The 27,892-nt window shown below is 48.7% G+C and overlaps 1 protein-coding gene across 2 annotated transcripts; it reads right to left on the bottom strand.

Annotated features, from left to right (window-relative positions):
• Nucleotides 1–101: 101 nt before the first annotated feature.
• Nucleotides 102–27,174, bottom strand: SZRD1 (SUZ RNA binding domain containing 1; the record flags this gene model as incomplete). 2 transcript variants are annotated; one of them, XM_080691251.1, is made up of 4 exons in its annotated part: nt 102–204; nt 1,835–2,089; nt 3,650–3,699; nt 27,124–27,174. In XM_080691251.1, 4 exons carry the CDS (start codon nt 27,172–27,174, stop codon nt 102–104), a joined length of 459 nt encoding a protein of 152 aa, XP_080547377.1. The 2 variants fall into 2 exon arrangements, with proteins under 2 accessions (XP_080547377.1, XP_080547378.1); XM_080691252.1 differs by having other exon boundaries at nt 1,835–2,086.
• Between the last annotated feature and the right edge of the window lie 718 nt (nt 27,175–27,892).

Raw genomic sequence — 27,892 nt, 5'->3', positions numbered from 1 at the left:
TTCCCTCTGCTCAAGTCCAGCTGTCTGCCGCGGCAGTGCAACCCATGGCAGACGCCCCAGGAGGTGGTGACGGCGGCGGCGGCATCCTTCCTTGCCTGCATTTATCTGCGCTGTTTGAAGCCTTGTGACCCATCAGGACCCAGGGGCTGTCTGATCACATTATTGGGTTGCCTGCTGTCTTCGGGTTGGGAGATCCTGGTTGGCCTGAGGGGAGAAAGATCAGAGAAGAACTGAAGCAGGCTATAAAAGATCCCTCAAGCCACGAAATCAACCGTGCTTGCAGTGAGGACAGATGTCACTGGGCAGAAGCCAAGCTTGCTTCTACAAGCTTGCTGCTCCGGCAAGCACACGGGGCATCTCCACGCTGGGAGGTCCCTGTGGGCAGGTGGGGCTGGGGGTGCATGCTCACAGCACCCTGTCCCCCCCCACCAGCTCGCCACCACTTGTCTGTGGGGAGGGTGAGTGTTCGGGGCCATCCTGTCCACAGGACCACGTGGCGCAGATCTCCAGAGTTGGGTCAGAAAGAGATCCCTGAGTGAGCCAGCACCTTCCACTCCGCTCCCTGCCTCTCTCCACAATGCTGGCTCACATAACTAGATAAGACTGGAAGAATCTTCACCCTGAAGGAGTGATGACAGAGGAGAAGAGAGAAATAACAGATGTCCCTTCAAAACAAGGAAGGGAGCTAGGCATGGTGGTGCAAGCCTGTAACCAGAGCTACCTGACAGGCTGAGGCAGGAGGATTGCAAGTTCAAGGCCAGCCTGGGCAATTTAGCAAAACTCTATTTTAAAATAAAACTTTAGCCGGGTATGGCAGCGCACACTTGTAATCCCAGCATTTGGGAGGCTGAGACAGGAGGACTGCAGTTCGTGGAAAACCTCAGCTAGTGAGGCCCTTTGCAACTCAGTGAGACCCTGTTTCAAAATAAATAAAACGCAGGGCTGGGGGTGTAGTTTGGAGGTAGAATGTTCCTGGGTTCCATAGCCAGTACCACAAAAATAAAACAAATTTTATAGCCAAGCGTGGTGTGGTAGCGCATGCCTGTAATCCCAGTACTTGGGAGGCTGAGGAGGACTGCAAGTTTATGGCCAGCCCCAGCTACTTAGTGAAGCCATCTGCAATCTAGTGAGAGCCTGTTTCCAAATAAAAGAATAAAATAGGTCTGAGGGTATAGCTTGGAGGTAGAATGCCTCTGGGTTCCATCCCCAGTACCACACACACGTAACAACAACAAAACAAAACAAAATAGAGCTGGATTGTAGCTCGGGGATAGAATGCCTCTGGGTTCAGTACCAACAGTAAATAAATAAATAAATAATTTAAAAAGTCTGGGAACTGGATATGGTCGTGCATACCTATAGTCCCAACTCTTAGGAGGCGGTCACAGAAGGTAACAGGGCAGCACTTAACTGGGTACTTCCCACTGTGCCAGGCAGATTTCAGCCCCTATGGCCGCCTGCGCGTTTACTGACACAACTGCCCAACCTTTATCACCTTATGTCCCAGGTCAGGCATCAGGTTAAGCAGTTTTAAGAGGCAAGCGGCAGATTTTGACTCCAAGTCCATGCCGTCCCCGCTATGCAGTGCTGCCCCCTGTGCCTGCAATCTGCACAGGCCAGGAGGCTGGCACACCCCCACCCCATCCTCACAGTGGCCTCCAGGGCCAAGGGGAGGGGGTGACTGAAGGAGCCCCAGCAGCCTAGCTCCACAGCTGAAGTTGGGGTGGCTCCTGCCCTGATTATACCTGCTTTCGTTCCTCTGCACACAGCCCGTCTTGCCTCTCCTCCTCCTGGGGTGGACTGCTCGATGGCCGGCTTTGCCAGCTACACTTACCTGTCAAGGATGGGTTTTTCCTGCTCCTCTTCGGGGCTGGCACTGCCCAGGATCCGCTTTCGGGCCTCGGCGTACTCAGCCTCCCGCTGTGCTAGGGACTTGACCGGAAGGGCTGGCCTGCTGGTGGAGTTGGGGCTGCTGACCACACCGTTGCTGGTGGGCCTCTTCAGGATGCGGATCTGTGGAGGGGGCCCCGTGGGAAGGCTATCGTCTTGAATCACAATGGGCACTTTGGGAGGAGATTTGGATTTCCTGCTGGCAAAGAGCAAACACAGCTTCACAAATTCCATCCTTCACCAGGAGGCCCATCCAAGACTCACGCCCACCCTCGTCACTTCCTCCCTAACTCTAGGCATCAGTCTCTGGCTTCTGACCAGACACCCGCACTGCCACTTCTCAAGAAGGCTCTCAGGAAGCAACCTTGCCACTAGATCAGGCAGCACCTAGGAACCGCTCCACAGGCCTAGCCCTGCACGGTCCCACATCCTGGGACTTCCACCGCTTGGTCCCCGAGGCACAACACTTTATGTCCAGAATCCAGTCACTTCAGTTAAAATCCCAGCTTCCCTTCACAAACCAGAGAGAGAGATGCTGGTGAGGGGAGCCCCTTATCCCGGGCCTGCCACGGCGTACACGGCGTGCACTCAAACCAGCCAAACGCTGCACAGGAGCCATCCCTGCCTGACACCGAGGCAGAGTTTGCCAACTGCCTCAGCTTTCTGGTGAGTGACCTGTGTTTCCCAGAAACAAGCTGCGCCGACAACCAAGTTACCTCTTCCAATCGCTTCTGAGCAGAGAAAGCTCCCTCACCAGGGCCCTCTGGCCTGCTGGACAGCGGCGGGGCTGGGGTAAGGACGGTCCCAGAAACAGTGCTCGGCAAAGCTCGAGGGAGATGCACTGTCCAGCGTGGGGGACACGCACGTGGATGTGCTGTGTTCCCAGGAGAGGTGGGACTGACAACACAGAGGGAAACACACGGGTGGGGAGGAAACCACAGCCCTGGGAGGAGCAAGGGGCCGAGCAGGAGCGGCCACCCACGCCGCCAGACCCTCCTCCGCGGCAGCCAGCCGGCCCAGAACCAAATGGAGGGGAGGCAAGGATCCAGGGAGAACAGGAAGGAACGGCATGGAAAAGGGTCTGGGCGGGGGCAGTGCAGCTGCTGAGGGGAGCAAGCGAGGAACCAGCAACCCGATCGTGATGGCAGGGAGCCAGAGTCCCCTGGAAAAGTCTGTAGCTGCCTAAGCAGATCCAAAGTCCTACCCTCCTTCCCGCTGCCTGTCCCTAGGGAAAACAGGTCACCTAAGCCAAAGTCAACTTTCACCTGCTCTGGAACTCACTTTCTCTACAGTCTGGGTAGAAACAAAGCCATCCTTAAAGGCCTTTCAAACATGTCCTAGAGTTTTTTCTTCCAGGATACTTTCGATTGCCAAGTCACCGTGGTCCCAGAGAAATCATCGGTTCAAACTTTTCATGTCACTGAGAAGACACTCATGTCCACAAGGGGAACAACTTGCCCCAAAACTCACAGCTACTGGGGTAAGGCCAGGCCTAAAACCCAATTCTTGCAGCTTGTCACCTCCCCGCCACTTTCCATCACAGAACCTCACAGAGGGGACCACAAAGGTCCCAGGCAGATGCAGCCTCCCACCTCACTCCTGAAGCCTTGAGTCACCAGGCCCTCGTCTCCAACCGGGAAGGAAGGGTTCACTGCCCAGAAGCCTGACCTGCCAAACCTGACAGCCAGCTGGTGAACACCGCTGACTGCCCAGCTCCACTGCCAGAGAGCACAAGCCCTCGACCAGACATCAGCCTTACCTCTCCTTTTGTGTGATCTTCAGTTTTTTTTCCAACCGTCTGTCTATTTCCTAGAGGAAAAAAATGTATATAAAAAGTGGAAAAAATCTCTCTCAAATAAAAACTTATGTTTTTACTTTCAGAACGACGGGCAATGCCCTCTCTTTAGCTAGGGACACGACTGTGTCCTTCAAGGGTTTGGGGCCTGACCCACACTGTGTGTCCGTTCTCTTGCAGCCCAGGGCCGCAGCAACAGTTCTAGACCTCACCGTTCAGCCTCCAGCCAGTCTTCTGGCCTGTCCTTCAGAGAGCCACTGAAATCAACTTTCTCTACATAAATGTGATCATGCCACTTCCCCACTTAAAACCCTTCAACTGCTTGTGGACGTGTCTAAGCACAAAGCAGGCCTCACCCATACTGTCCCCAATTTGCACTATGTGAATAGTGCTGAGCCAGTACAACCCAGAACCCAGTGCTGCTCCACCTGCCCCGAGGTCCTGCAAGACCCAGATGTCGCCCCTCGTCTGTGAAGTGTCCCCTGACCCCAGCAGCACATGTAGTCACCAGCTTCCTCAATGGCAAACCCCCCCTTTGACAATCCTTCACGACCCTATGTTTCAACTACTGTATAATCTGTTTTTTACTGGTATATGCTTGAATTGTGTGCGACTAGCACCTAGCAAAAGGCCTAGTTAAACAGAAGCCAACTGTTTGTGGAACTGAAGTTCCTAAGTCTCCAAGTAGACCCAGGCAATCTGAAGAGATAGTGCAACAGGATTTCTTTTGTAACCAGAGCCCAGCAGGCCCCAAAATACCCATTTTAGAAAAAAGTAGAGGGCCTGGGCGTGGTGGTGCATGCTTGTAATCAATCCCAGCATTCGGGAGATGGAGACCCGAGGATTGCGGCCCATGGACAGCCTCAGCTACTTAACAAGACCCTTCACAACTCAGCAAGACCCTGTTTCAAAAAATTAAGATAGCCGGGTGCAGTGGTGCACGCTTGTAATCCCAGCATTTGGGAGGCTGAGACAGGAGGATCTGGGTTCACTGCCAGCCTCAGCTACTTTGTGAGGCCCTTTGCAACTCAGACCTTGTTTCCAAATAAAGAATAAAAAATAGGGCTGGGGGTGTAGCACAGGACCCGTGAGGCCTCCACACACCCTAGATATGGAGGGGTGGAGCTGTGCACAGGGCAAAGGCCAGACCGCCTGGCTCCTTGGCTGTCCCCCTGCTTCTTCCTACATGCCACCCGCCCAGCAGGGGGAAGCCATCCAGTGACCAGAGGGAGAAACTGTGGGAAGCCAGTTCTCAGCCAGGGGCATTTGACAAGGTTAGACTTTTTGGGTTGTAACTAGCAGGGGAAGATGCTAGCAAGAGGCCTTTTTTTTCTCCCCTTTTTCCTTTAGCACTGTATTACTGGGGATTGAACACAGGGGCATTCTACCTTCAAGGTCTACCCCCAGCCCTATCTTTTATTCTTTATTTTAAAACAGGGTCTCTCAGCTAGGCGTGGTGGCGCACACTTATAATCGCAGCATTCGGGATGCTGAGACTGGATGATCGCAGTTCGCTGACAGCCTCAGCTACTGAGTGAGGCCCTTTGCAACTCAGTGAGACCCTGTTTCAAATAAAGAATAAAAAATAGGGCCGGGGGTGTAGTTAGGAAGTTGAATGCCCCTGGGTTCCACCCCCAACAGGCAAAAAGGAAAATAAATAAATATATAAAATAAAAAATAAAAAAGTCTCATTAAGTTGCGGAGGGCCTCATGAAGTAGCTGAGGCTGGCTACCAACTTGTGATCCTCCTGTCTCAGCCTCCCATGCACTGGCATTACAAGTGTGTGCCACCATGCCTGCCTGCCCGTCCATCCGTCTGTCCTTCCTTCCTCTCTTCTTTTTCTTCTTTTTTTTTTTTTGTGGTTCTGGGGATAGAACCAGCATCACACAAAAAGAGGCATTCTCTGAGCTACACCACCAACTCCATTTTATTGTTTTTCATAATTTTTCAATTTTTAAAATTTGTTTGACAGTACTGGGAATTGAACCCAAGGCCTTGAGTATGCTAGGCAAGCACTCACGCTATCACCAGGCTACATCCCAAGCCCCTATTATGTTTTTTATATGGAAACAGGTCTTGCTAAGTTGGTGTGAGCCTCACTGAGTTGCTGAGGCTGGATTTGAACCTGTGAAGATACCATTTTTTTTTTTTTTTTTTGTGGTACTGGGAGTAGAACCCAGGGCCTTTTCTACCTCCGGGCTATACTCCCAGACCTATTTTATATTTTATTTGGAAACAGGATCTCACTAAGTTGCTGAGAGCCTCACTAAGTAGTTGAGGCTGGCTTCAAACCTGTGCAATCCACCTGTCTCAGCCTCCCAAGCGCTGAGATTACCCTAAGGTATACAAGGCATGTATTACCATGCCCAGTTCCGAAGAGACCATTTTAAAACAAAAAAATAAACGGGATGTAGTAGCACACTCTTGAAATCCGAGTACTTGGGAGGCTGAGATACTCAACTAAGCAAGACTCTGTTTAAAAATAAGTAACAAAATAGCCAGGCGTGGTGGCTCATGCTTGTAATCCCAGTGCTTGGGAGGCTGAGACAGGAGGATCGCACAGGTTCAAAGCCAGCATCAGCTACTGAGTGAGGCTCTCAGCAACTTAGTGAGACCCTGTTTCCAAATAAAGTATAAAATAGGTATGGGAGGCCGGGTGTGGTGGCGTGCGCTTGTAATCCCAGTATTCGGGAGGCTGAGAACAGAGGACAGTGATTCGTGGACAGCCTAAGCTACTTATGAGGCCCTCTGCAACTCAGTGAGACCCTGTTTCAAAATAAAGAATAAAAAATAGGGCCGGGCGTGGTGGCGCATGCTTGTAATCCCCGCGCTTGGGAGGCGGAGACAGGAGGATCACGCTGGTTCGGAGCCAGCCCCACTGGCTTAAGAGACCCTGTTTCCAAAAATAAAAAAGTACAAAATAGGTCTGAGAGTGTAGCCCGGAAGTAGAAGGGCTTCCAGGAACCCCAGTACCACCAAAAAAAAAAAAAAAAAAAAAAAAAAAAAAAAAAAAAAAAAAGGACAGGGGTTGTAGCCCGGAGGTCGAATGCCCCTGGGTTCCATCCCCATCCCCACTAAAAATAAATAAATAAATAAATAAATAAATAAATAAATAAAATAAAAAATAAAAAGTAAATAAAATAAAGTAGGTATGGGAGGATAGCCCCAAGGCAGAAAAGCCCCTGGGTTCTACCACCAGTACCAAAAAAAAGGGTACCAAGCCAGGCTTGGTGGCGCACGCTTGTAATCCCAGTACTTGGGAGGCTGAGAAAGGAGGGTTGTGCAGTTCAAAGCCAGCCTCAGCTACTTAATGAGGCTCTCAACAACTTAGCGACAACACTGTTTCCAAATAAAATATAAAATAGGTCTGGGAGCATAGCCAGAGGTAGAAAGCACCTGGATTCCATCCCTAGTACCACATACACACACACAGTAACAAAACAAAGATAAGTAACAAATAAATAAAATAATATTGGAAGTATAGGTCAAAGGCAGAATGCCCCTGGGTTCAATCCCCAGTCATAAAAATAAACAAATCACAAAAACAAACAAATAAATAAATGAAGGTAGGCTGGATTTCTTTGGTAATATTCTGGGATTTTCCCCCCCGCCTTTCCATGTCCTTTACACAATACAAAGTTAGATTAACCATATGAATATGTAATTTTTATTTATTTATTATTTTTTGTGGTACTGAGGGTGGAATTTCTACCTCTGGGCTATACTCCCAAACCTGTTTTATACCTTATTTGAAAACAGTGTCGCACTAAGTTGCTGAGAGCCTCACTCAGTAGCTGAGGCTGGCTTCCAACCTGTGCGATCTTCCTGTCTCCAACTCCCAAGCATGGGGATTAAAAGTGTGCGCCACCACACCCAGCCATATGAATATTTTTAAAAAATTCTTGTTTTGGTCTGGGGATGTAACTAAGGAGAATTCTATCTATGAGCTACACTTCCAGTCCTATTTATGTATTTATGTATTTATTTAATTTATTTAAATTTTGAAGCAAGGTCTCAGTAAATTGCAGAGGGCTTCACTAAACTGCTGAGGCTGGCTGGGAACCTGTGATCCTCCTGTCTCAGCCTCCCAAGCGCTGGGATTACAAGCGTGCGCCACCATGCCTGGCTTTGAATCTAAATTTAAATCCAGCCTAACACTGACACCCATTCTGACTGGTGCTGAGTTATGTTTGAAATATATTTGGGCAAACACATCATGCTGTATACATCTCAGGAACTGTCAAGTCTCTGAAACGGTAGAAACTCTAAAACAAAAACTTCACTCTATCTCGAACAGCTGACACCCAGTGAACATTCAATGACTGATTCAAAAAGGTATGCCACAGTAAAAGAGTGGCCTAGGTGTTCCTGTGAACAAGACACAGAATCCACGCACACTGCACAGTATGTTCAGAACCGCTCTGCCAATGTTATGCCAGGTTACATACACGTAGCACACGTCTATAATCCCAGCTACCTGGAAGGCCTGGGCAGGAGGACTGTAAGTTTAAGGCCAAGCTAGGCATTTTAGCAAAACTCTGTTCCAAAATATGGGAGGAGGCTGGTGGTCTTGGGATGCAGCCCAGTGGTACAGTGCTTACCTAACATGCACCAGACCTTGGGTTCAGTCTCTTATACCAGAAAAAAAAAAACACCCCAAATTCCTGTTTAATTTTTATGGCTCACACTGCCTAGTCTATTACCTCCCCTCCCCATGGTCTAGAGATAAAACCCAAGGGCGGTTTACCTCTCAGCTATAACCCAATCCCTTTTTGTTTTGAAACAGGGTCTCACTAGGTTGCTAATAGTCTCCTTAAGTTGCTAAGGCTAGTTTTGAATCTGCAATCCTCTTGTCTCAGCCAAGCTATTACCTATTACTTTGAAGAGTAGCTTTTTACTTTATTAAAGTTCTATACCATGTCACTTTGCTCCATTCTGAAAACAAGATTGCCTATTCAAGCTCGTCCATCATACATGCAAGGTTTAACTTGTGGGGTTTAAATGGCTTCAAACAAGGTCTCGGAACCAAGTGCCTGCACAGGCCGGGCCAGGAGCCCGACTCCACACGCAGGGGCACACCTCGGAAGTGAGCTGCGGCAGGCGTCAGAGAGCACTTATCCTGCCAGAAGACAGGGACAGGCCGCTGCCAATTCTTAGCTGATAGGCAGGACCAGATCTGTTTGAGGAAGTCAACACTTTTGTGCAAACTCTAGGTTTTTAAGCTTTATAATGTGAATTCAATTCATCACCATGAGGGACAAAAAACCCACGGAGCCAAATGAGCCCAACACGTGCGCGAGTTTTTGTTGTGTTTGTTCTGGGGACGGAGCCCGGGGCATCGGCCTCCGAGCCACACCCCCAGCCCTATTTTTTATTCTTTATTTTGAAACAGGGTCTGAGTTGCAGAGGGCCTCACTAAGTAGTAGCTGAGGCTGTTCTCGAACCCAGACCCTCCTCTCAGCCTCCCAAATGCTGGGATTACAAGCGTGTGCCACCACGTGCGGCAACACTGGCAGTTCCGAGAGTTCCTTCTTACTCTACGGTTCTAGGGAAGACGGAGAATCTGCCCAGGACCAGCACACTGACCTGGGCAGAAAAAGATCTTCAAGAAGTGGCTCATGCCAGTACCTGGGAGGCTGAGACAAAAGGGTTGCAGGATTGAGATCAGCTTCAGCAGTCTAGCAATGTCTTCAGCAACTTACTGAGACCCTGTTTCAAAATAAAAAAAAAAGGGTTAAGGGGTGTAGCTTAGAGATGGACTGCCCCTAGGTTCAATCCCTAGTACCACATACACACAAAATAAATAAAGTTTAAAGAGGTAGGATGGGAGGAAAAAAAGGGGAACTGGGAGGTATAGCTTTGAGGTAGAGTGCCCCCAGGTTTAATCCCCAATACCAAAAAAAAAAAAAAAAAAAAAAAAGATATTAAGAACCGTGTCTGAGTAAATGTGCCTCTGTCCCCAACCATGAGGATGACCAGTATATTTGCCATTTAATACGTGTGTGTGTGTGGCAGCGGGATGGGCATCTACCTCCGAGCTACACCTCCAATCCAATTTTATTCTTTTATTTTGAAACAGGGTCTAACTAAGTTGCAGAGAGCCTCACTGTTGCTGAGGCTGGTCAGAACCTGTGATACTCTTGTCTCAGCTCCCCAGTACTGGGATATAAGCATGTGTGACCGCGCCTGACTATATTACTGGTTTTACACTAATGCCTAATGTCAAGGTAAGTCACTGGTTAAAGCCACTGAGATACTGACTCTGTCATCTCCCCCTATTCTACACCATTCTATCACTCCAATAACTAAAACATCAGGCAAGATGGCCTCAGCAGAGCTGGAGAAGGATTTTTCCACTGGATTACAGAATGGGCTAGAAACCCAAGCAGCTTTGGTGGAAAGCGAATCCTGCCCGTCTCCAGATGGCCAGCCAGACACCAGTGTGCGTGGAGCCCTCTCGGCAGGAGGGGGAGTGCTCTGGTAGCAGCTGCAGAGGGCACTCTGTATCTCACCCTGGAGTCTGTCCAGGTATCATGAGTCAGTCCATTCTCTGCTTGGAAAGGCCCTGGAATCAATCCGCTTTCATACCGCTCTGAGAAGATGAACCAAGAGAAAACTTGCCTACAGGGAGCACTATAAGGAGAACAGGGGTCTCTTCCATAGACTCAACAGCCCAATGGAATCAAACAGCTCACAGGGTTGTGTGAAGAAGCATCTAGACCTGGGCCTGAAATAAGGAATCCAATTGCCTAAGGGAGCCTCTCTTACCAGGATGCACAGATCCCTACTCATGGCCTCACCCCCACAGCTAGTGCAAGAAGCACATGTGCTCTGCACCCTGCTCCCAGTGAGCACAGCCCACAAGCCCGGTGGGAGGGCGGGGCACACTGCAACAGACCCTCACATTAGCTTTTCCCAGATAATTTGTCTCTTTCACAAAGAATGACTTTTTTTTTGGTATGTATGGGGGGTACTGAGGATTGAACACAGGAACATTCTATCTTCCAGCTACATCCCCAGCCCTATTTTTTTAAATTTTGAAACAGGGTCTTACTAAGTTGCAGAGGCCCTCATGAGGTTGCTGCGAAGCCTGGGCCACCATGCCTGGCTGCCAACTGGTCTTGAGTTCTCCTGAAAATCAGTATGTCTCACAAGGTCAGCTGGCCTTGCCCAGATTTTTTTTTTCTTCTTTTTTGTGGTTCTGGGGATTGAGCCCAGGGGCATTCTACCTCCCAGCTACCACCACCCAGCCGTATTTTGTTTTCATTTCGAAACAGGGTCTTGCTAGGTTGATGAAAACCTCTCTACTTGCTGAAGCTGTCCTTGAACCTGCAATCCTCCTGTGTCAGCCTCCCAAGTACTGGGATTATAGGCCTGAGCCACTGCGCCCAGCTATTCTTGATGGTGAGAGCACAAGACTTCAAGTGAACAGGACAATGGATTTTCTCTTGGAACCAAAGCCTGGCAGGTCCTGATTAACACAGAGCCATGCATTCAATCAATCAATCAATCAATCAATCAATCAATCGTTAATGGCTCATCCTTCTACCCTTCTTTTTAAAAAAAAAAAAAAAAGCAAAAAGGAGACATGCTGAAAAGGAGTAAAAGGCAGGACTAGCATCCAACACGTTCTGGCCCTGAACCCCACCATGGCAGGCCACGGCCCTGGCTAGGCATCATCTCCCCAGGCCAGCGCGGGACAATGGCATCCTTGGTACAAGCTAGCCAGTGTGAGCGTCTTCAGGCATAGGCGTCCCCTGGCAAGATGCCATACCACAAATCTGGATGGTATTTTGGCTTCTCCTATAAGGACCCGAATTTCACTTAGGAATAAAGCAAAAAAATTCATAAAGTAATGCCAACCTATAACAGAAAAACTACAATAGACCCTATTTCAAAATGAAAAATAAAATAGGGTTGGGAGATGTAAGAGGTAAAATGCCCCTGGGTTCAATCTCCAGCACCAAATGAAAAATAAAATAGGGTTGGGAGATGTAAGAGGTAAAATGCCCCTGGGTTCAATCTCCAGCACCAAAATAATTAATAATAACAAATAATAAGGGCTAGGGGTATAGCTCAGAGGTAGAACACATCTGGGTTCAATTCCTGGTACAAAAAATAAAAAACATCAAATGCAGAATTCAGCAGTTGAGAAGCTGAGAGACAAGATCTTAGGGGCAGAGCCAGGCATGAATGAATGGAGTGAGTGTGTGTGTGTGTCTTACTGGGGACTGAACCCAGGGGCATTTTCCACGCTTCCATACCTTCCCCCTAGCCCTTTTTAAATTTTGAGACAGGATCTCATTAAATTGCGGAGGCTGGTCTCAATCTGATATGCTCGTGTCTCAGCCTCCCAAGGACTAGGCTTACAGGGGTGCAGCACTGCACTCAGCTTACCTTTTTTTTTTTAAGATGGGGGAGGTGTCTTGCTGTGTTGCTGAGGCCGGCCTTGAACTGGAGATCCTCCTACCTCAGCCTCCCAAGTGTCTGTGAGCACAGGAGGGTAACTGTGGTTGGCCTCCATTTGCCCTTCAATGCGGACAGGCTAGTCTGTCCTCAGGTTCCATTTCCCACAACCTATTCCTCCTGTTGTTACTCCCACACCAAGGGAAAACATAGCATGTTAATTAAATAGGTGCCTCAGGGCACGGGAGATGGTTCTAAAATTCCCTCTGAGGAAGTCTAGGCTTTCTTAGCCTGTCTCAAAGTCAGCTGTGAGGTATGTGTGGAGGTGTGCTGGAGACAAACATTTACAAAAAATACTACTATAAAGTCAAGTCGAGGTGTTAGATGCGCTGGAGACCCAGAGGTGGGTAAACAATCTTGGCTAAGTAGCTAAAGCCTAGGCTGTTGGGGGGAGACAGATAATCAAGCCCAGCAGTGATGTCAGCTGTATCAACAAGTGTTATGGGCAGAGAAAGAGAATCCTGCCACGGAAATCAGGAAAGCAGCGGGGATTTAAAGGACAAAGGCTTTGCTGGGCAGGGGCGCACGCTTGCACTCCCAGGCTGGGAGGCTGAGACCGGACTGTGGCTGTGGCCAGCCTAGACGACTTAGTGAGGGCCCCTGTAACTCAGCGAGACTCTGTTTCAAAATAAAGAATAAAACTGGGTGTGTTGGCGCGTAATCCCAGCGCTTGGGAGGCTGAGACAGGAGCTCCTGATCGCACAGATTTGAAACCAGCCTCAGCTACTTAATGAGGCTCTTAGCAACTTAGGCCCTGTTTCCAAATAAAATATAAAATAGAGTTGGGGGTGTAGCCCGGAGGTAGAATGCCTCTGGGTTCCATCCCCAGTACCATACACAATTAAAGACAGGAAAAATTGGTCAGAAGGAGGAAAGCATAAATAGAGGGAAAGGAGGACCTCTTAGACTGATGGGTTCCTATCTAGAAAAGCATCTTACAAGATTAAATTGTATGTTTTAATTTAGTCCTGGAAAACACCTCATTAATCTGCAGATCATTAGTTAATTCTTAGAATCAGCAAGATAAGCACTTGAAGAAAGCAGTAGATAAAGGAGTTGCTGGTGGTAGAAACCCTGCCCGCAAACAGGGCCCTGGCTTCAGTCTCTAGCACCGAAAACAAAACAAAAAGTACTGAAGTAACCAAGGGCACCAGAAAACCCGGGAGGGTCTCAAGCGTGGCTCACTGTACTCAGAATTCCTGCTTGTTGGGCAGACACCCTTTGCTTTCCTTCCTGCGAGCACTCATTTCAGGCTGTCTCTGTGCTGCCAGCGACAGGAGCTCTTCGAGCAGTCCTTTGCATGGGCTCTCGCCATGCCACCAAGTACAGCGGCCACTGCGAGGTGTGGCCAGGAAGCACCCCTCAGAGCCCGAACGGAAACGTGCTGTAAGTGCCAAATGTAGACACTTCTCAGTACCAAAGAAGCCTAAACTATCTCATTCACATATTTTTGGCAGGGTTTTTGAACCTAGGGGCAGCATTCGACTTCGAGCCATACACCCAGCCCTGTTTTATTTTATTCTTATTGATAACATGCTGAAATGATACCACGTTTGACACATTAGGCTAAAATTTAAATACTAAAATTTCAAGCCGGGCATGGTGGCTCATGCTCATAATCCCAGTACTTGGAAGGTTGAGACAGATTCACAGCCAGCCTCAGCTACTTCATGAGGCCCTCGGCAACTCAGTAAGATCCTCCTAAAAAATTAAAAATTAAAAAAAGGGCTGGGGGTGTAGCTCGGAGGTAGAATGCCCCTGGGTTCCATCCCCGGTACCCCCCACGACATCTAGAAAGCCTAACAGACTTTTCCTGCTTTAGAGTCTAATGTTGGTATGAGATGCTTCTATCATCCATTTCTTGACGCTTAGACAAAGGGGCATGCTATTTACTGATGCAAAATGTACTTCAGGGGCCACTATTTGTCACAGTGGCATAAGGCATAAAGCAACTAGCACTTAGTGCTCGGTGTTGGCTCAGTAACACTTAGCATTCACTTTAACCCAGCTCTTACTTAAGCCTACCATCCCACTCACCCCGATCTTGTGAAGGGACCTCCACTGCTGCCAAGTTCAATGGTCAATTCCAGATCCTTATTTCCCCACCTCTCAGCAGAACTGATGAGGCTCTAGGGTACTCCGTGAAGCATTTTCTCTCCCAGCCTCGCAGACACAGCTCTCCAGGCCGTCCGCCTCTCTGGCAGTTCCTTCCCACAGTGAGCGCGATCCATCCTATAGCAGCTTAGGTTCCGCTTCCTCTCTTGACCTCTCCCTTCAGGTTGGAGGACATGGATTTGGACCTCTTCTTCTGCAGCTACACTGGCTTCCTAAGCGACCTCATCTAGACCCACCGATTTACAAACACCAATAGTAACTGTCAATTCCCACTTGAATTTCAAAAGGTACACAACGCATGCCCAAAATCACTCCTGATTCACAGCCACGCCTGCTCTCTTCTCACCCTCCCACCTTGTCTCAGCAATTCCCCACTTCCAGTGGCCCATGCGCGCCTTTCACAGTCCACTTTAATGGGTCTTGTTGGTTCTACTTTCAAAATATGTCCTGCACATTCTCAATACACCTGTTGCTGCCATCCTGGTGGCAAGGACCAACGACCCTTAAGTGGAGAGTTGTGGCAGCTTTGTACTCAGTCTCTGTGCTTCCACTCCTGCCCCTGTAGTTTACCTTCCAGAGGGTGGTGGTGGTATAGTAGGGATTGAACTCAGAGGCATTCTACCTCCAAGCTACACCCCCAGCCCTACTTTATTAGTTTGAAACTAGGTCTTTAGGTTGTTGAGATTAGTCCTGAACCTGTGATATCTGTGTCAGGCTTCCAAGTACTGGAATTACAAGTGTGCACTAGCACACCGGCTTCCCATGACTTCTTAATGCAAGGGGATCCACTGTGGCCTACTAGTCTCCACCAAACCTGGGCACTACCTGGGTCTCCTCAGACGGCTAGATTGGCCCCACTGTCCTCAAAAGCAACCACACCCGGCCTCAGGGCCTTTGCATTGGCACTGTTGTTTCCCTAGGATGCACTCCAGCAGGCTTCTGCAGACTGCTCTTCACTTAGGTCTATCTTGAGAGGCCTCTTCACAACACACTTTATAAAATAGCGTCCCCACCACAGTCACTGTCTATGCCCCAGAATCTTCTTCACTGTGTGTACATACGTATTTTGTTAAATCAGGCATGGTGGTACACACCTGTAATCCCAGTAACTGAGAGGCTGAGAGAGGAGGATCGCAGGTTTGAAGCCAGCCTCAGCAACTTAAGTGAGGCTCCCATCAAATTAGTGAGACTTTTTTTTTTGGTAGTACTGGGGGTGGAACCCAGGGGCTTTCTACCTCCGGGCTATACTCCCAGACCTATTTTATATTTTATTTGGAAACAAGGTCTCACTAAGTTGCTGAGAGCCTCACTAAGTAGCTGAGGCTGGCTTCGAACCTGCGCGATCCTCCTGTCTCAGCCTCCCAAGCACGGGGATTACAAGCATGCGCCACCACGCCGGTTGACCTTGTTTCAAATAAATAAATAAAAATAGGGCTGAGGGTCTAGCTCAGAGGTGGAGTGCCCCTAGGATCAATCTCTAGGGAAAAAAAAAAGGTGGGGAAAAGCAATTAAGAAGCACCTTAAAGCACTCAACTAGTGAATTATCCAGCGACAGACAACCGTAAACAAAGTGCTCCAACAAGAGCGTGGGCTCAGGACAGCAAGGCTGGGACCAACCTGGGGAGTTTCTCTCTAGCACCAGGGTCAACAGCACCTATGCCTCACCAGGTCACTGATACTCAAAGCAAAAACGCACTCTGCCTGGGCTTAGTAAGCACTCATTACGCCATCTCAGAAGCCCTTCCAAAGAGGGCCGGGAGGACTGAGGGCAGGCTAAGAGCAGTGTTTGTTCACTCTGAAGCAAGCTTGCAACTAGGAGCAGAAACAGGCCTGACAGCTGGAGGGTCCAAAGTGCTTTGTGAGCCCTAAGGCCACAGGTGAGTGCTGGAGATTTGGTCCTCAAGGTCAACAAAGAATAACAGCAGCCGGGAATGGTGGCGCACGCTTGTAACCCCAGCACTTCAGAGGCTGAGACAGGAGGATCACACAGGTTCGAAGCCAGCCTCAGCTACTTAGTGAGGCTCTCAGCAACTTAGTGAGATGCTGTTTCCAAATAAAGTATAAAACAGGTCTGGGAGTATAGCCCGGAGGTAGAAAACTCCTGGGTTCCAGCCCCACTAACCCCCCAACACCCCCCCCCCCCGCCACACACAGGAGTAACAGCAGTCCTGACCTCCAGATTCAAGTTCTAGCTGTCCTATACAAGCTCATCTAGGCATCACAGTCGCTAAAGAACACAATTTTAACTACATATTTATTATTACTTTGGAAGGAACGCTATTGCCTGTGTTCCTATTTGGGAGGAGGTTGACTTATTGTGAGACCCTCCCCAACCCCATACTGGGGATTGAACCCAGGGCTGGTAGCTACATCCCCAGCCCTTTTTATTTTGAGTCAGGGTCTTGCTAAATTGACTAGGCTGGCCTGTGCTTTCAATCCTCCAGCCTCAGCCTCTGGAGGGGCTGGACTTCAAGGGCCACTACACCAGGCCTGGCCTGTGAGAGACATTTTGAAATGTCTCAGCATCAAGAACAAGGTTATTTATCTACATCAACAAACTACTGTTGGGATTTGTTCCTAACTTCTTTGGTGTTCAGGTTTTCGCCATAATTTTGCCATCAACATCCTGCATAAAATGAGGTGTTAAAGAGAAAGATGCAGCAGAGGCTAAGAGCCGAACACACTTAAGCAGAGGAATCTCTATGGTTACTACCTTTTGAAATATCACTTTGTATCTACACTTTGGCCTCAGATTTAAGGAGGTAAACTCAATCTTCTCCTAGGAAACCAACAAGTCAGCAGTTGTCCTGGCAGGCTAGGTTTCCGCTCCTGTGGGGTGGGGAGTGCAGGAAAGCGCACACCACACCTCGCACAGGCTGGCCCCGCAACCAGCCAGAATCTGACGCCCACTCTGACGCCCACTCGGGCAGCCCAGCAGCCCACTGCAGCACAGAGGTGGGGGCTGCGAAGACAGGGCTACCCCAGAAATGCGACTTTCTCCTGCAGAATACAGCGTTAGCAAAACACTCGGAACTCTCCCCTGCCGCAGGAGGAAAAGCAAGAAAGCCTACGATGGCCGGGATCCAGAGCCTAAGGCAGCCATGGAGGCTCCCTGCTGCCCAGAGCACGCTGGGAACAGGCCCCATGCAGCCGCAATGGAAAGGGCTGTGGTTACTACTGCCTTCTTTGAAGTCACAGTGAAACCCATCTTTTCCCAAAGTCCAGGGACAGAATGCTCAGTGTGATTATGCCTAAAATGGCCACATGCTTTGCAAAAAGCCCCTTCTGAGAACTTCGCAGTCTCTGGGGCTCTTTCCAGAACAACTAGGAATAGCTGAGCATCGGCTACTTCAGGCCTGGTCTACCTGGATTCTGCTTTCTGATACCAAACACCTCAACTGCCTTCTTTATTGTAAAGACAGAAGGCAATCACCAGCCATCCCCAAGCTAATCTGTGTTTTGCCTGCTGCCCACAGCCAAGCTTCTTCCACAGTGACACACCCCAAAGCCAGATAGAAGTCACACCCTAGGGACCAAAAGGTAAAACAAAGCTCTTATCTCCTAAGTAAAATCAAGCTATGCCACACCTCTGTAAGACAGAGAAAGAAGGAAAGAAAGAAAGAGCCTGCAAAGCTCCCCTGGCTTTCAGGACAAAGTCCAAGCTCCAGAATCAAATACAAGGAGGCCCTTCCCTGCATACCTTTCAGGACTGAACTTTTCCTGGGCTCTCCAGCCAGAAGGAAATACTGGTGGCCCTCAACGGCTGCACATCCTTCCCGCACAGCCTCACTTATTGACCGTGCTCCACCACCTGCCCCTCCAGTCCTAACACTGGTCTGTCAAAACCTCTTTCTTTGGAGATGGGCTCTCACTGTGTTGCCCAGGCTGGCCTCAAACTTGCGCTCTTCCTACCTCAGCCCCCACCGCCCAGCAGGGATACGGGTGTGCACTGCCACGCCCTACTTCTGGCCTTTCAAACCTTACACAGGCATCTCTACAAGCCCTTCTCTAATCCCACCATGGTACCCGCTTATCCCTCTTCCACAGAAACTGCTGCCCTACTTGTCCGATTCCTCCACTGGACCCGGCCTCAGCGCCTGGTACACCATTGGCATTCAGTGTTTGCTGACACTTTCCTACAGACTTATCCGCCACCCGGCACTGTTGCTGGGGGAAGGGTCAGAAGGCCAGATCATGTTGGTAGAGAGTAAACATAATTTGCACTCTTAATCCAAAAGATGTTACCTTTTAACTAACTACGTTGAAAAAAAGAATAAAAGTAGTTTTGAGATTCAGAGAAGTTAGAGGTCGGTGATGGTGATGTTAAATAATAACCACAAGTTGAATTTCATTATGTATCATCTACCTTCCCCTACTTGGTTACCTCATTGCCAACAAGATGGACCAGGCCATCTTTTATGTAATTGTGTGTTTGTGTGTGTGTGTGTGTGTGTGTGTGTGTGTGTGCGCGCACACGCGCGCGCACTAGGGATTGCATTTAGGGGCATTCTACCTTTGAGCTACATCTTCAGCCCTATTTTATTATTATTTTGAAAGAGGGTCTCACAAGATTGATAGTCTCACTACTTACTGAGGCTGTCCTTGAACCTGCCATCTTCCTGTCTCAGCCTCCCAAGTACTGATATTACAAGTGTGCACCACCACGCCTGGCTGAACAACTGGTGAACATAAACTGGCTAGCTCTGAACATCAGAAATTGAGCTGTTGATCGAACCTTTTTTCCTTTTTCTTTTTTGCAGTACTGGAAATTGAACCCAGGGGCTTTCTAGCTTCGAGCTACACCCCAGTCCTCTTTTTATTCTTTACTTGAATAAATAGGGTATCACTAGAGTGTGAAGGGCCTCACTATGTACTGGAGGCTGGTTACAAACCTTTGAATCCCCTTGTCTTGGCCTTCCAAGTACCAAGGTTACAAGTGGCTTCTGACTCTTTAGCACAAACATGTCTTCAAGTTAAAAGTGTGCTATTTATCCCTTAAAATTTTGCTCAGAGTGAGCGGGCATGGTGGTGCCCTCTTGTAATCCTAGCATCCAGGAGGCTGTCACAGGAGCATCCTGGCTTGTGAACATCAGCTACTTAGGTGAGGCCCCTGTAACTTAGTGACACACTTTCAAAATAAAGAATAAAAAATAGGTAAGGGAGTGTAGCTCAGAGGTCTATAGCCCTGGGTTCCATCCCCAGATCTGGAAAAAAAAAAAAAAAAAAAAAAAAAAAGATTTGTTCAAAGTAGCTGTGTCTGGGGCACACTTGTACTCCCAGTACTTGGGAGGCTGAGGCGGGATTGCAGGCTCAGAGCCAGCCTCAGTCACTTGGCCAGGCTTTAGCAACCTGGTAAGACTCCGCTTCCAAATAAGAAATAAAACCAGGCTGGGGGTGTAGCTTGGAGGTAGAATGCCTCTGGGTTCAATCCCCAGTACAAGAAAGAAAGAAAGAAAGAAAGAAAAAGAGGGGGGGAGGGAGGGAGGGAGAGAGAGAAAGAAGAGAGAGAGAGAGAAAAAGAAAGAAAGAAAAAAAGAAAGAGAAAAAAAGAGATTTGCTCAAGGAGAACAACACTCTGTCCAGGTCTCACTAAGTTGCTGAGACTGGCCTTGAAACTATGATTCTCCTCTCGGCTTCCCAAGCGCTGGGATTATAGATCTGTGCCACCATGACCAGCTGAAGGACACAATTTAAAAGTTTGAATCAAGGCTGGAGGTATAGCTCAGTCATAGAGTACATGTTTAATATGCATAAGACCCTGGGCTCGATTTCTTACGCCAAAAATAAAGTCTGAAGCAAAATTAACTCAACTCTGTATTTTCACTTCTCCTGAAGGCAGCATATTTTTGAAAAAACATTTCCGTGGGGAAATGTGAGCTACATATACTTTTTTTTTTTTTTGGTGGGTCTGGGGATGGAACCCAGGGGCATTTGACCTCCCAGCTACACCCCTTGCCCTATTTTATTCTTTATTTTGAAACCGGGTCTCACTGAGTTGCAGAGGGCCTTACTAAGGAGCTGAGGCAGTCAGCGACCACGATCCGGTCTCAGCCTCCCAATGCTGGGATTTGCAAGTGTGTGCGCCACCACGCCCAGCTTACTTTTTTTTTGTGCAACACTGGGGACCGAACACAGGGACATTCTACCTCCAAGTTACACTCCCAGCCCTATTTTTTATTCTTTATTTTGAACAAGTTTTCACTAATTGCAGAGAATCTCACTAAGTAACTAAGGCTGGCCATGAACCTGTGAATCTCCTGTCTCAGCCTCCCAAGTACTAGGATTAGAGACGTGCCATGCTGGGTTTATATATTCCTTAAATGTCTCCCCCCCCCCCCAGTACTGGGGATAGAACCCAGGGGCATCCTACCTCTAAGCTATACCCCTAGCCCTGTTTTTAAATTTTGAAACAGCGTGTCACTGAGTTGCAAAGAGCCTAAGTAGCTGAGGCTGGCCTTGAACCGTTATCTTCTGTCTCAGCCTCCCGAATGCTGGAATTACAAGGTATGCCACCACACCTGACTCCTTCAACTGTCTTTTGATTGTGGCTGTAACCCCTTGAGAGAGGTAAAGGAACAATCTCATGGTAAGTGGTCATTGTACTAACTAAACTAAAAGTAAAAAGAAGCCTACAGAACATTTGAAGTGTTTTCAAGGTCTTTCTTTCCCTTCATGGCGCAACCCGATAGAGCTGGATATTGAGTATTTAAAGATATAAAAGCAATTCTAACGTTATCAAACATTTTTCTGTACTGTTGGAGGGCGAGGACCACCAAGAATTTGAAGTGCCTCTGTATTATAAGTTTAAATGTTAGCTTTTAGAATTAGCCAGCCCTCTCTCCACCTAGGCTCTTTACCTCTACCCAGGAGCTTTGTTTTGGAGAATGAAGAGAAGGAACCTAAATCTAACACTTTAGCCAGGCCAGGCGTGGTGGCGCACGCTTGTAATCCCAGTACGTGGGAGGCTAAGACAGGAGGATGGTGCAGGTTTGAAGCCAGCCTCAGCTATTTAGTAAGGCTCTCGGCACCTTAGTGAGACTCTGTTTCCAAATAAAATACAAAATAGGTTTGGGGGTGTAGCCCAGAGGTAGAAGGTCCCTGGGTTCCATCCCTAGCACTACAAAAATAAATAAATAAATAAATAAATAAGCAAACTTAACACTTTTATGTATGTAACTACCTAATAAGTATGTGTGTGTGGGAGGTGCTGTGGATTGAACCCAGGTTACTCTACCTCTAAGCTACATCCTCAGATTTATTTTTTATTTGGAAACAGGGTCTCTAAGCTGCTGAGGTCCTTGCTAAGTTTCTTCAAAGCTGCAACCCTCCAGTCTCCGCCTCCCAAGTACTGTAATTACAGGTGTGTACCACTATGCCTGCTTGTCATCCCCGCACTTGGGAGGCGGAGACAGGAGGATGTGCAGGCTCGAAGCCAGCCATGCTGGCTTAAGAGACCCTGTTTCCAAATAAAAATATAAAAAAAAAGGTCTGGGAGTATAGCCCAGAGGTAGAAGGGCTTCCAGGAACCCCAGTACCACCGAAAATGCGTATTTATGAGATCTTTTGCAAAACTTGAAAATGAATCAAATTTTAAAAAGCCTTTAAATAAATGTTCAAAGAAAGCATATTAAAAATGAAGGCTATGGATCCAGGCATGATGGCACATGCTTGTAATCCCAGCATTCGGGAGACCAAGACAGGAGGATCGTGGTTTGCAGCCAGCCTCAGCTACTAATTAGTGAGGCCCTTTGCAACTCAGTGAGACCCTGTTTCAAATCAAAGAATAAAAAATAGGGCTGGGGGTGTAGTTCGGAGGTAGAATGCTCCTGGGTTCCATCCCCAGTACCAAGAAAAAAAAAAAAGAAGGCTAGCCGGGCATGGTGGTGCACGCTTGTCATCCCAGTAGCAGGGCGTGGTGGTGCACGCTTGTCATCCCAGCATTCGGGAGGCTGAGAACAGAGGATTGTGGTTCGCGGACAGCCTCAGCTATTTAGTGAGGCCCTCTGCTACTTAGTGAGACCTGCTTTCAAAATAAGGAATAAAAAATATAGGGCAGGAGGTGTAGCTCGGAGGTCAAATGCCCCTGGGTTCCATCCCCAGACCCGGAAAAAAAAAAAAAAAAAAAAAAAAAAGTGAAGGCTAGCCAGGTGTGATGATTTACACTTGTAATCTCAGCACCTGGGAGGCTGAGACCAGAGGACTGCAGTTTGTGGACAGCCTCAGCTATTTAGCGAGGCCCTTTGTAACTCTGTGTGACCCTGTTTCAAAATAAAGAATAAAACAAGTGGTGCTGAGGGTGTAAGTTGGAGGTAGAATGTCCCAGGGTTCCATCCCCAGTGTCCCCCCCCTCCCCCCCCCCCCCACACACACACGAAAGCTAGACCAGACCAGGCCTGATGGTGCATGCTTGTAATCCCAGTACTCAGGAGTCTGAGATAGGATGATTGCAGTTCAGATCGTGGATGACCCTGGGTTCCATCCCCAGTACCATAATAAACACATAAATAAAAATAGAAAGTGCTGGGGGTACAGCTGAGAGGCAGGCCACCCTTGGGTCCAATCCCTAGTATCACCAAAAAAGAAACAAACAAACATAAAAAAGCTAAGGGCCAGGGTGCAGCTCAGTGAAAGAACACAAGTCTAACATGCTCATAGGCTGCAGTTCAATCTCCAGCACAAAAAATATAAAGTTAATGCCCAACCCCAAAGCCTACAGGTTCCCAGGAAGAGAGGCAGCAAGCCTGTAATCTCAGTCAAAGGTCCAGCCTCAGGAACTCAGTAAGACCCTCCACAACTTACTGAGACGCTGTTTCAAACAAAAAATAGGGAAGGTGGGCATGGTGGCACACGCTCATAATCCTAGTAACTGGAAGGCTGAGACAGGAGGATCATGCAGGTTCGAAGCCGGCCTCAGCTACTTATGGCTCTTGTCTCAAAGTAAAATAAAGGGCTGGGGTAGCTCAGTAGCAGAATACTGACCAAGCATACCTGAGACGCTAGGTTCGATCTGCAACACCACCAAAGAGAGAAAAGAAAAGAGAAAAAGATAAGAGAAGGAAAGAAACTGGTGATGTAGTGGCAGGACACTTGTCTAGCAAACACGAGGCCGTGGGATGGATCCCAGTACCAAGTGGGGGCAGGAGAACCCAATTTGGAAATCAGTCTTGGGGCCAAATTCCAGTTTATTATCTGTGTAATCTTGAACAAAACAGGTTACTCCTTAAATCTCCGTTTAGTTGTCTATAAAGGACAATGAGAGCCAGCCATGGCGGCACATGCTTGCTTGGAATACCAGCACTTGGGAGGCTGAGGCAGGAGGATCTAGGTTTGCAGCCAGCCTCAGCTGCTTAGTGAGGCCTTTGTAACCCTTTTTCAAAATAAAAGAATAGGGTTAAGGGTGTAGCTTGGAGATAGAATGACCCTGGGTTCCATCCCTAGTACTGAAATAAATAAAAGATAACAAGCCAGGGAAGGTGGTGCATGCCTGTACCTCAGGTTTAAAGCCAGCTTCAGCAACTTAGCAAGACCCTGGGTTCAATGCCCAGTTCCAAAGTAAGGGGGGAAAAATGGCTCAATTAGGTTGGTTGTGTGTGTGTGTGTCTCACTGGAGATTGAACTCAGAGGCATTCTACCTCTGAGCTATACCCCCTAGCCCTATTTTTAAGTGTGTGTGGTACTGGGGATTGAATCCAAAGGCATTCTACCTTCAAGCTATACCCTCCCCCTGCCTGATTTTCTTACTTTGGAAATAAGGTTCGCTAGGTTGATGAAAGGCTCACTACTTGCTGAGGCTGTCCTTGAACCTGTGATCCTCCTTTCTCTGCCTCCCAAGTAAAGAGATTACATGTGTGGGCCACCACACCTGGCTTATTTTTTGTCTTGAAACAGGGTCTTGCAGGGTTGCTGGGAATCTTACTACATTGCTGAAGTTGTCCTTGAACCTGTGATCCTTCTGTCTCAGCTTCCCAAGTACTGAGATTACAGTCCTGTACCACCATGCCCAATTTACCTGACACTTTTTTATTTTATTTTTTCGGGTCTGGGGATGGAACTCAGGGGCATTTGACCTCCAAGCCACACCCCCTGTCCCATTTTTTATTCTTTATTTTGAAACAGGGTCTCACTAAGTTGCAGAGGGCTTCACTACGTAGCTAGCTGAGGCTGTCCGTGAACCACGATCCTCCAGTCTCAGCCTCCTCCTGAATGCTGGTATTACAAGTGTGTGCCCCCATGCCCGGCTTTATCTGATACTTTTAAAAGGCTTTACAAGCCAGGTGTGGTAGCACATACCTGTAATCCCAAGATTTGGAAGGCTCAGACAGGACTGCAGGTTTGAGGGCAGGCCCAGCAAGTAGTGAGATTCTCATCAACCTAGTGAGACCTTGTTTCAAAATAAACAATAAAATAAAGCTGGGAGTAGCTCAGAAGTAGAAAGCCTCTGAGTTCAATCTCCAGTATCACAAAAACAAAATGAAATTAAAATAAAAGGTTTTACAAACCAATTTTGGTGGCACACACCTGTAATCCCTGTACTTAGGCTGAGCCAGCAGAACCACAGGTTCAAGGACAGCTTCAGCAAGTAGTGAGACTCTTAGCAACCTAAGGAGAGCCTGTTTCAAAATAAAAAAGGGCTGGAGGTGTAGCTGGGGGGTAGAATGCCCCTGAGTTCAATTCCCAGTACCATAAATACATAAATGAATAGGTAAATAAACAAATAGCTTTACTAAGTCCGGTGCGGTGACACCACCTGCAATCCCAGAATTTGGAAGGCTGAGACAGGAGGATCCAGGTGTTTTGTTTTGTTCTTTCTTTTCTTTTCTTTCTTTCTTTCTTTCTTTCTTTCTTTCTTTCTTTCTTTCTTTCTTTTTTAGGTACTGGGGTTCCTAAAAACCCTTCTACCTCTGAGCTACACTCCCAGACCTATTTTATATATTTTTTAAAATTTGGAAACAGGGTCTCTTAAGCCAGGGAGGCTGGCTTCGAACCTGCGCGATCCTCCTGTTTCCACTTCCCAAGGGTGGGAATTACAAGCATGTGCCACCACCACACCTGGCAAGGATCCAGGTTTGCTGCTGGCCTCAGTAACCATGTGAAACCCTGTTTCCAAATAAGAAAATCGGGCTAGGGGTATAGTTTGGAGGTAGAATATCTCTGGGTTTAATCCCAGGTCTAAATAAATAAATAAATAAATAGGGCCGGGGAGTGTAGCTCAAAGGTAGAATGCCCTAGGTTCAACCTCCAGTACGGTGTGTGTGTGTGTGGGGGGGGGGTAAAGGATAGTAGGAAGGATACTGGACAAGCATCAGAAAGACTGATGTTACATCATCTCTGGGTTTATTCAGCTGTAAAATAAGGGACTGCACACTAGTTCATCTCTGAGCGATTTACATATTGTGAAAAACTGAAGAACTCCCTTTCTGCTGAATCCTATTATCATTTTTGTTCCCACTTCTTTAAGGTGAGAAATTCAAGTCCCTTTAAAACAGTTTTGAGGAAAAGCCAATAAAGGTCCACCGGGGTGCCCAAGAAATTTATCATCTAAGTCATGTTCAAACTGTGGGCAAAGTTTTTCTGCGAGTGTGGGGGGGTAGAATGAGAGGTGTGTGGATGATTCTTTTGTATTCTCTAACACAAAGTCAATGTTAAGCCTACTGCTCAGCACACAGCAGACACTCAAAAATGTTAGTTGAATGAATACTCACTGACACCTGTTACCCCCTGTAAAATCTAACTTACTTTCTTGACTCAAGTCAAAATTTAAGAAAGCTGGTAGGCACCTAATAACTCTACTGAAAAGCCCCCGGAACGAAGTCCTCCTTCAAATGCTCAGTTATGCTAAGTGGAAAAACATAACCGTGGGAGAAATGCTGAACCAGCGGAAAAAACTTTCGAAGCCAAGTTTCAACATTCCCAGAGATACACCCACAGCCGCCAGGGTCAATTTCCTGTCCTCTTCCAGAACACCGTCCAGAGGTACTTGGGAAAGAAAGACCCAGCTCCTGTTCTACCGGGTGCACTCGACACAGGGACGTCGCTCGAGCCAGCACTGCACAGACACGAACGCAGGGCACCAACACAACCACGAGCTCTGGGAAAACCAAGTGAATCACGATCCTGGCGGAGCTGCAGGCCCCGCGTGGGACAACTATCTGTCCTATAGTTTCTGGAGGCCGACAACAAAAACTCCGAAACCGAGTCGAACGGTCCTTGTCCCCAAGAATTCGGCTGTTTTTACAAATGTGCGCCCCCTCTCCCCTGGACCCGCCGAGCACGGCCCTCGGGGGCGCAGGTGGCCGGGTGGGGCCCGGGGAGCAGGGCTGCCCCCCCACTCAGGTCCCCGAGACCCGCCCGCCCCGGGCTCGCAGAGCAAAAGCGAAAGAGGAAAAAGCCCCGGCCCGCCCCGGGGGAGGAGGACGGCCGGCGCCGGCGCCGAGCAGCGCGGAGCGGCCAGGCACGCCGCGCCAGCACCCCCCAGGGTCCCTCCCCATCGGAGCACACGAACTTTAAAATGGAGCCTCGGACAGGGGGGCCCGACGGGAAAGGAAGGGTCGACTCGGCCGGGGCCAGCGAACGGGCGAGGGGCCGAGGAGAGAGGCCCCAAGTGGCGGGTGGGGCGCCCCCGTGACGCGCACACCGGGGGGCGGAGGGAGGCGCACCGGGCAAAGGGGAGCGAGAAATGGAACGCGGCCCCTTTAAGAGGCCTTCACGGCGCTCAAAGACCGGGGGCCTCTCCGCCACCCCCGGCCCGGTGTGTGAGGCCCTTCCTGGGGGAGAACCATCCCCAGACCGCTCCCCGGAGGCTTCCCTCACGCCAGGTCCCGCCCGGCCCAGCCCCGGGGCGGCGGCTCCTCCTTACCCCGCTGTCTGCCGCCTCCTCCCAGCTCTCAGCGACCTCCTCATCTTCCATCTTACTCGCCGCTTTCCCTCCTCCCCCCAACCCCCCCGCGCCTGCGCCCTGAAGCGCGCCTCCGTCGCGGGCGCCGGCGCGCAGGGCTTTCCTCAATGACCCGCCCCGCCCAACCCGGAAGAGGCGCCAGGACGCCATCTTGGGAGAGGGCACTGAAGCCGGGTCTCCGCCATCTTTCCTAAGGGCAACGCGTCACCTCGCGTACGGAAGGGGCGTTCAAGTGAAGTGGGCGTCAGGAGTACGAAAGGGTGTTCCACACGTGTGTGTGTGTGTGTGTGTGTGTGTTCCTTTTTTTGTTGTGTGTGTAGATTCTTTTTTTGATATTAAGAGTTATTCTTTGTGTGTGTAGTTTTTTTTTTTTTAATATTAAGAGTTACTCTAAGTTGGGTGTGGTGGCCCACGCATATGGGAGGCTGAGACACGAGGATCGCGGTTCGCAGACAGCCTCAGCTATTTAGTGAGGCTGTCTGAAACTCAGTGAGATCCTGTTTCAAAAGAGAGAATTAAAACAAAAAAAAATTGCCGGGCATGGTGGCGCACGCTTGTAATCCCAGCGCTTGGGAGGCTGAGACAGGAGGATCGCACGGGTTCGAGGCCAGCCTCAGCTAATGAGTGAGGCTCTCAGCAACTCAGTGAGAGCCTGTTTCCAAATGAAGTAGAAAATAGGTTTGGGAGTGTAGCCCAGAGGTAGAATGCTTCTGGGTTCCATCCCCAGAAC

Source organism: Muscardinus avellanarius (genome assembly GCF_963383645.1).
Source record: "Muscardinus avellanarius genome assembly, chromosome: 3".
NCBI lineage: Eukaryota > Metazoa > Chordata > Mammalia > Rodentia > Gliridae > Muscardinus > Muscardinus avellanarius.
This window is presented reverse-complemented; position numbering and strand designations above follow the sequence as displayed.